General features: G+C 40.3%; 1 protein-coding gene across 1 annotated transcript in view; it reads left to right on the top strand.

The window, feature by feature from the left end:
* Nucleotides 1-802: 802 nt before the first annotated feature.
* The window catches only part of UBXN7 (UBX domain protein 7), a 61,162-nt gene continuing 52,290 nt past the window's right edge, over nt 803-9,674 (top strand). Inside the window, exon 1 of the mRNA XM_010834338.1 lies at nt 803-943. Within this exon, the coding sequence (XP_010832640.1) occupies nt 871-943 (73 nt within the window). The 5' untranslated portion in view covers nt 803-870. The remainder of the gene's footprint in view (nt 944-9,674) is intronic.

Raw genomic sequence — 9,674 nt, 5'->3', positions numbered from 1 at the left:
GCAGTCCATAGGGTCGAAAAGAGTCAGACATGACTGAGTGAACCGTAACGAGAAAGGATTAATAAAGACCCTCAAAGTCCCCTTTCACCATGCCCTCCATTCCTCCTCTCTAGAGGTAACTATTATCATTTTGACCTTTCCAGTGACTTCTCTATACATTTCTTTTCTATTCTGCACATTCTATTCTATTCTTTTCTACACATATACACACTTGTTTCCCTTGCATGAGGAAACTGAGACCTTGAAGGGAGACCTGTTGCAAATTTATTGAAGGAAAGCGGACTGGACAATCGTTTACAAAAACCTACAATGTGTCAGGCTCTGCGCCCAGAACTTTATTTGCACTAATGGTCCTGGTATTTTACTTCTGCTGGATGGACTGCCGCACTAATCAGTTTGGAAGTTGGGAAGGAGGTGCAAAAGTCGCTTCGGTGTAGTGATATAGGATATGTATTTTGATGCCAGTTGCAGGAAACCTAGCAGAGGGCTCCAGAGTTGCAAAAACAACAAAACACACTGTCATCCGAAGTTGGGTCTGTTAAAAAAAAAAAAAGCTTGTGAAGCTGAAACGCGAGACGTCTACTACTTACCAAGACCTTCGGAAACTTATCTATGAGATTAGTCTTGGAGCTCAAAGAAGGCACCAGAGGTCGCAAAGGATGCGGTGGCAGGCAGCAACAGAGCAGCCAACCCGGAGAGCCGAGCGCTCCCACCGTCTGCAAGTGCGCCTGCGCTGATCGCAGCGGGGAGGCGGGGCGGGGGCGGAGCTTGGGGTGGTCAATGAGCCTGCGCAAGCCGTGAGGCGAGTTGGGGGAGGGCGTTCCGTGTGTGTCTGTGTTGTTGTTCGGCGGCAGCGGCGGCGGCGGTAAGATGGCTGCCCACGGGGGCTCCGCGGCGTCGTCGGCGCTGAAGGGGTTAATTCAGCAGTTCACCGCCATCACCGGTAAGAGACGCGGTTACCGGAAGGTGGAGAGTGGGGTCTGGAGCGGGCGGCCGGTGTGCCCTGGGCTTCTCTTTACCTTCATGCATTCTTCCCTCGGGCTTTACCCACAGCTCCCGTCCTCCCTCCTGAGGAAGAAGCGACGACGGCGTCGGGTCTCCGGGTTCAGGCGGGAGACACCCCCCATCCCCGTGCACCCCGTACCTTCATTCTCGGTCTTCTCGCAGTGTGGAGGGAGATCTCCCCACCCCCTTTCAGCCTATACTCAGGGAATGGGCCGAGCCTATCCGCCCCCGCCGGCCCGGGGACCTGGGGGCGGGAGAGGTGGGGGGCCGCACCCGGGCCACCGCCCTCCTCCTTCATCATCATCTCCTCTTCTCTGTGCAGCCTTGGGGTGCAGCGCATCCCCTTACCTCTTTTTCCCTTTTTTCCACGGCCAGGTCATTCTTCACCCGTCCCTGGCCTGCCCTTCCCCTTTCTGGGCCCCTCGGAGCCATCGCTGTGGCCCTGGCGTGTTCGGGCCCTCCCGCCTTAACGGCGAGGCTGGAGGGTTCGGCAGCGCCTTTACCGATCTCGGGGGATAGGCCGCCAGAAAGCCGGAGGTGCTGAGGAGTACCCTCCAGACTGAGGTTTTAAGAAAAGAATGAGGGGGAACCCCCCCAACCTTAATTGGAAAGACCTGAAGGAATCCTTGGTGGCGTTTCCCACCTCCCCATAATAAAATAATAAAGACTGAAACGATGGCGCCCAGGCCTCCTTGCTGATAAAATAGGAATGACGGCAAAAACTTCTGTGAGACAAAATCGGTTTTTGGATGTCACTATCCCCTAAATCCTCGGTTTTTCTTTTCGTTTGGACCCCTGCGAAGGGCACACGCAGATCCTCTTACTGCCTGGAGGAAAGGCCCTAAGCCATTCTATGAATTCTGTGTGTCTTGTTCTTTCTGATGGTGCTGAACTTTTTTTGCATGAGTTATTAGAGGGCGGAGCAAATGATGAAGTTCTCTGTGGAGTGATTTGAGAGAAGAGTACTCCATGTGCCTGAGTGTAATTTTGCCGTTCTAGTTTGTCCTTTTGGAAGGAGGTCGGAATGTTAGCAGATCTATACTTTATCTGGTAGTTTGTTAGATGCAGGGAACATTGCCACTTTTAGTGTATCCAGGGTTTGATGTGCAGGCTGGTTAAGTGAAATTTTATATTTTAACCACTGCCGGTTGTTTGCGAGCTGCCGTTTCATGGATGGTTAAGGCTAGTTTTATTTTTTACTTTGCAAGGATGACTAGATGTTCGATGCATTGTCTAGCTTGTGGGCATGAAACATCAGGTCAAAGTTGATAAAATAAAATTTGTAACAAAATTAGGATGAAGAATGGAATGATAACTTTTCTTAATATTTTAAAATTGTGTTTGGAGTATTAGAGATACAATGCATTTCCCAGTGTGTAAGCAGGTCATTATTGGGAAAATTAAAAAATTATTGTGTATATAATACATTATGTTTATACAGAAAAATCTTTGTAGTGAATCAGATATCATTTCTTTAGATTTTCTAGAGATGGTTTAAGATGCCACCTATTTAATTCCAGTTTTTTGGCTAACTGCTAACTACCACTTTAGGAATTCAGATTGTGTTAGACTTACATTATTTTTTTAATGCAGCATTTTTGGTAGGTGTAGACAAAACCCAAATGTGGTGAGATGAAGTGACTCACATAATTGTTTTAATTCTGTTTCTGTCTGCTAGTCTTCATGGCTCCTTTCCTGGTCACAGGCCTTTCTACTGAATCAAGTTGGAGACCCTCAGTAGACAGTGGTATATGGAAGTCTGCAAAAGGGAAAATACCTTAGATTGTTCTTAATGTATTATGGATTTCTAATAACAATTTTTTACAAGATTGTAATTAATTATTAGAAACACATAATTGGCCCCTTTAGTCATATATCTTAAAATTGGTGGGATCTGTCCACATACATTTTAGATTGTAATATTCATGACAAAAAGGTATTTGAAATTTATTATTGCTAGATGAATGAAACTGACCTTAAGAACTTATACTCTATTTCAGAAAGATTTTACTTACTTGGAAGCCCAACATTTTGATAAAAGCAATGCATTTTCAAAAATGTGAGTTAACCTCTTCTGTGGCATTTAGAAGTAGAAGAGAAAATTGGAAGAATTTTAAGTTTTATTTCTCACTAAATAGAACAAATTTCTCCCTGTGATATGTGAGTATGAAATAGTGACTCTGACTTTTAAAAAGTACTAAAAAGACATCTAACATGAACTAATATTGAAAAAAAAACCCATTCTCACAATAGCAATATTATTTATTTTACATATTATCTTCCAGTTCTATTTACGTATTTATTTTATTTCTTAAATTACTTTAAAATTATTCTTACATCGTGGATCAAAATATATATAATTTAGAATCCTGAAACTTGATTAACATTACATCATAAACATTTTTCCTATTATTAAACTGTTTTATATAAGCAAATAGCCAGGGAAATGATGGTCTTCAAAGTGATCACACTGAGCAGTTTTGTACCTTTACTATTGTCGCCATTTGTATTATTTCAGGCTACATAGAAAACCATCCACTTATTTTATAGTCTACCACATTTTGTAGTATTGCTCAGTTTGATCTCCCTTAATATTCTCATACATGACTTTGAATGACTGCTGACTACTTTCAGAAGTTATATCAATTCTCAAAACCTGAGGAAAAAGTGTGTCACTGGATCTGAAGGTAATTCCAAAAGAACAATTTTTGAAAATGTTTTTGAATCATGGCAGTATCCCATTAACACCAACTTGGGCTGAGATCCAGCCATACATATACAGAATGCATAGATGTAACTAGAATAAATCATGAGATGAAGGATACATAGATGCTATACAGTGGGTAAAAATAAATAAACAATCAGAAAGTAAGATTGAAATGTGAGGGAATAGAAAGTGAGGCTTAGAAGAGTACGGGTGGTTGCTAGTATAGCATTCTTTCATAAGGCTTGGTGTATAGTAGGCGTTCACCAACCTTAGGAAATTATAGAACCACTTTACTCTTTCTTTAAAATTGTTGAATGAATCCATATTTGTTAAAGAAATTAGAAACTCTCGTATTGGATTTGTGGTCCATTTCCATTCATATTCTGTACAATATATTTTTCTTGGTTAGTATTTAAGTTCTCTGAAGAAAGGTGGTTGCCAGTGTTCTAGATATTAAAAGAAAACCCTTTGGAATTTTAAGAACTATTTCAAAGAATGTTAATGAAGTTTGAGTAGAAATTTAGGGAGGGAATGTATTTTGTTGAGTTGTCAATAGACTCTTACTAGTAAACTCAATGTTTATTAATAGGCTACCAAGTGCCAGGCATAGTTCAGGTCTTGGGGATACTACCATGAATAAGACGTGGTAAGGCTGTCCTGAATAAAGCTTAAAGGTTAATGGGAATACAGACACATAAATAGGTATTGTAATACATTGGAATCATGGTAAGGAGCAGTTAAGGTAGCACAAAGGAAGGAGATCAAGAAAGGCTTCCTAGAAGAAATAATTTCTTAGCTAAAACCTGGAGGAGAGATAAACATGTGCAGAGAGAGAGGCACAGATATACATATAGAAATAGGAAAGGAGAGACAATAGGTTGAGGGAATTGATGAGAATTCCCAGTGAAGAAGCATAGCTCCTGGGAGATGCAGTAAATGGGGTTGAAGAGGTAAGAGGGTACCAGGTTAGGTAGGGCCTTACAACTCATGTTAAGAAATCTTGGCTTTATTCAAAATGTTGTGGGAAGTTAGTGAAAAGTTTTAATTAAGGGAGTGACACAATCAGATTTGGGTTTTTTCAAAAGAGCTGCTTGGCTATAGTGGAAAAGAGGTTAGGCATAGAGATAAGTAGAACACTGTTAAAATAATTGAAGATACTGATGTCCTGAAATTAGATAAGGAAAGAAGTCAGAGGAGTCAGAATGAAGTTTAGGATTCTGTTTTTGACATCTAAGCATATCTAGTACAATTTGTGAAGATACAGAATAGTAGAAGAGGTTTAGGGAGATGTTTAGTTCAGATTTAGATAAGTTGCTGTCTTTGGGACTTCCAAATGGGGCTGTTCAGTAAGGAAATGAATATTTGGATCCAGAAAGAAGAGTGACATCTAATGAGTCATGTTGATGGCAACTGAAGCTATAAAAAGTGGATGGCATCTTGTAGGGAGAGTGTCGTGTGAGACTATAACAGGCTATAAAGCTGAAGAAGCACATCAAACATATAGTAAAGAAGAAAGTGCAAAGACTGGAAGAAACTAAAGATGTAGGAGGAAAACCAGGAGACTGTGGTGGTATTTCAAACATCAGGAGTAGGGTAATACCTCAGATAGTATGTAGGCACTTTAGGAAACTAGAAATTATAGATTTTTCTTGGTTAGGGCTGGAAGACATCTTCGTAACCATACTGACCCATTTCTGAGTTAAAATGAGGAATTGAAGGCCCAGAGAAGTAAAATGATTTAAGGTTATATGTCTAGGTCAGTGCGTCTCAAACTTATTTGTAGGAAGAATCCCCTCCTCCCTTTAAAAAAAATCTTTATTAAACAATGTATTTCTTTGGCCATGCCACATTCGGCTTGTGGGATCTCAGTTCCCTGACCAGGGATCAAACCCGGGCCCTCAGCAGTGAAAGTGTGGCGTCTTAACCACTGGACTGCCAGGGGGCTCCCCATTGACCAATACTTTTGTAAAACTACAACAAAAATTAATTGCTTAAAAATTGAAATAAAAAGAACACATACAAAATATAAGCCTAAATGATGTTTTTTTAAAAAGATATAATTTTCATACAGTAAAATTTAATGTTTTTAGTGTATAACATTTTTAGAAGTGCATACAGTCGTAAAGCCACAGTCAAGATGTAGGACAGTTCTGGCCTCAGGAATTTCCTCCTGCCCACTTGTAGTCAGCCCCTCTTCTTACCTGTAACCTAATGTTTTTGCCTATAGTCTTCTTTTCCAGAACGTCATATAAATGAGCAGTCCCCAACTTTTTTTTTAGCACCAGGGACTGGTTTTGTGGAAGTCAATTTTTGCACAGACTTGGGGAGCAGGAGATGGTTTGGGGATGATTCAAGCATGTTACATTGATTGTGCACATATTTCTAATCTCATGCCTGTGGCCTGGAGACTGGGGACCCCTGATATAAATAGAAGCACCATGTGTAGTCAGGTTTCTTTTGAGTCTGGCTTCTTTTACTTAGGATACTGCATTTGATACTCATTCATGTCATTGTGGTATGAGTGGTTCCTTTTTATTGTGAATAATATGCATTGTATGGATATACTGCAATTTGTTTATGCAGTGATGAAATGAATGGATAATTGTTTCTTGTTTGGGAGATTATATAAATAAAGCTGCTAAAAATGTTAGTGTACAGTGTATGAATGTAAGTTTTCATTTCCTTTAGATAAATAACTAGGAGTGGGATTCTACAATAGGTGCGTAATTTTAAGGAATTACCATATTGTTTTCCTGAGTCTTAACCATTTTACGTTCCTGTCAGCAGTGTATAAGAGTTCCAGCTGCCCTTCTGGTATTTTTAATTTTCTATAACTATTTTAATAGATGTGTTATTGTATGGCATTGTGGTTTTAATTTGCATTTCCTTAGTGACCAATAATATTATTTTTTCATATGATACTTTGCCATCCAAACATATTTCAAGCCCAACTTTATTTTATTAGAGACAAAAGACATAAAATTAATCAGATTGCTATGAAAGTTTCCATGTCCCCTGCATTGTAAGGTGTATTATTAACCACCAGGGAAGTCCCTATATTCATTCTTTTTTAGATTCTTTTCTCATACTGGTTATCACAGAATATTGAGTAAAGAGTTCCCTGTGCTATACAGTAGGCCCTTGTTGGTTATCTGTCTTATGTATAGTAGTGTGTATATGTTTATCCCAAGCTCCTGATTTATTCCCCGCTCCCCCACAACCCGAGTTTCCACTTTGGTAACCATAAGTTTGTTTCCTGTATCTGTTTCTATTTTGTAAATATGTTCCTTTGTATTGTTTTTTAAAAAATAATTAGATTCTACAGCTGAATGATACTTTATGATATTTGTCTTTCTCTGCCCGACTTAACTTCACTTAGTATGATAATCTCTAGGTCCATCCATGTTGCTGCAAATGGCATTATTTCATTCTTTTTTATTGCTGAGTAATATTCCATTGTATGTTTTTGTGTGTGTTTGTGACATATCTTTATCCATTGCTCTGTCAGTGGATATTTAGGTTGCTTCCGTGTCTTGGCTCCTATAAACAGCGCTGTAGTGAACATATATCCTTTCGGATTATCTTTTTCTCTGGATATATGCCCAAGAGTGGAACTGCTGTATCATATGGTAGTTCTGTTTTTAAGGAACCTCCATACTGTTCTCCATAGTTACTGTATATAAAATAAAAAAAAATATTTTCTATTCCTCAATGCTTAAAAACTCCTGGATGGGAAACTGATGAGGAGGTTGAACTTGCATTTTACTTCTTGCAACTATCACTGACTCTCATTTCCTTGGTAGGTTGTCTGGCTTACTTTGTTATCATTTCTAGGGGAAATGTAGAACCAAAAAGTAATCAATTTGTGTCCCTGTTATTTCTGTGCTCTAACCCTTTGGGAAAGAAAAGGTCTATAGAGGGTTTGTTTTTTTTTTTTCCTTAAAAAAAAAAGTCTCTGTGACTGCTATACTTAGGTTCCTTGATAATAGTGAAGAGACTATTTGGGCATTAAAAATAGTGTAGAGAATAGGTATAAGGGACTACTAAAGTTTGGAATGTCTCTTGATCCTTGCAGCTGTGGTAGAGACATAGACTACATTATAGGTTTGGTGCTCTTTCTTACATTATGTCGTTAATAGGGAAAGTGTGAACTAAGAGGCAGCAAGCAACAAGGAGATGGCCACTGATAAATTGTGTGCCAAAGCTGGGTTGATGCCCTTTGGTGCCATTAGCAAGCTAAAGCATATGGAAAAGGTAATGGATAGGTAAAAAGAGTGCAAGTGGTGAGAAACAGTAAAGTGAGATTCCTGCTGTAGATATGATTACTGGGTTTTACAGACTGAATTTTTGTGTCCTTCTCAAAATTCGTATTTTGAAATCCTGATTACCCCCTTGCCCAGTGTCATGGTATTAGGAGGTGGGGCCTTTGGAGAGTGGTTAGTTCATGAAGGTGGGGTCCTTATGAACGGGACTAGTCCTTAACAGAGAAGGAAATGACAACCCACTCCAGCATTCTTGCCTGGAAAATCCCACGGACAGAGGAGCCCTATAGTCCATGGGGTCACAGAGAGTCGGACATGACTTAGCAACTAAACCATCACCACTGGTGTCCTTAAAATAGAGACCCAGAGAGTGTCTGGCCCCTTCCACCATGCAGGTACACACTGAGAGCGGAACTGTCTTACCAACCAGGAGGAGGGCCTGCACTACACACCAAATCTGCTGGAGGCTGCCCTTTGACTTCCCAGCCTCCAGAACTGTGGGAAATAAATGTATGTTGTTTAAGCTACCCGATCTATGATATTTTTGTTACAGCAGCCTGAACAAACTAAGACACAGCAGGATTAAGCTGTCCTGCTGCTACCTATAATATTGAGACCTCAAACTAAGCCCAGAACAGCTTTATAGATAGTTTGAATCTGCAAGCTTCTTTGTTGTTGTTTTTGTTTTTTTGCCACAATATAGGGCATCTTAGTTTCCCAACCAGGGATTGAACCCACGCTCCCTGCAGTGGAAGGGCAGAGTCTTAACGGCTGGACCACCAGGAAGACCCTGCAAGCTTCTTTTAAAGGTCCCCCCTTCCCCTTTTAAAAAAGATTTGTTCTTCATTCTGAGTGTAATTAGAAGTTCAAATTTTTTTTACTGCTGACTCGCCAAAAATTGTTACTACCTCTAAGTGTATACATAAAACTTGTAACTTGATTAAATTTGTTTTATTGCTGTTCCTTTCCTCTATATCATTTAGTCCTCCTCACTTTTCCTCTGTCCTCTCAGTTAACTTTCTGTTCCACTGTTTAGCTAAGTGGAAGTATTTTTGGCATTTCGGCTAGAACAGTGTTTTGTCCTATAGGTCTGTTCTATTCATTGCAGAAGATTTAGCACTTTTATTAGTGTCCTGGGGCTGCTACAACACATTAATACAAACTACATTGCTTAGCATAGTTACTCTTGCAGTTCTGGAGGCCGAAATCCTGAAATGAAGGTGTGAGCAGTCTTTAGGGGAGGAGGGACATTGTCCAATCTTCTGAGGCGCACCTGGCTTCTCTGTTAAATGCCAGCAGTACGCCCAACCCCCTACTCATGAAACATTATGGTATCTCACATTTCTAAATGCCTCTGGTACTTCCTGATATTGAGAACCACTAGAACCTTTAATTATCCTTCAGTTATCTTTTGTTTCTAAAAGGATACACTTCGTGACACAGCAAGTGATAAAACTTAGAATGCCTGATTATACAAGCACAGATGGCTCAGATAATACGGCTTTTTTAAAAAAAGTGAATTGTGTACTTTGCTTCTTGCTGCTGCTGCTGCTGCTAAGTCGCTTCAGTCGTGTCCGACTCTGTGGGACCCCATAGACGGCAGCCCACCAGGCTCCCCCGTCCCTGGGATTCTCCAGGCAAGAACACTGGAGTGGGCTGCCATTTCCTTCTCCAATGCATGAAAGTGAAAAGTGAAAGTG

Source organism: Bison bison, unplaced genomic scaffold (genome assembly GCF_000754665.1).
Source record: "Bison bison bison isolate TAMUID 2011002044 unplaced genomic scaffold, Bison_UMD1.0 scf7180017864032, whole genome shotgun sequence".
In the NCBI taxonomy this organism is placed as follows: Eukaryota; Metazoa; Chordata; class Mammalia; order Artiodactyla; family Bovidae; genus Bison; species Bison bison.
Note: the sequence above shows the minus strand (reverse complement) of the source record. Positions and strands in the feature narration are given on the sequence as shown.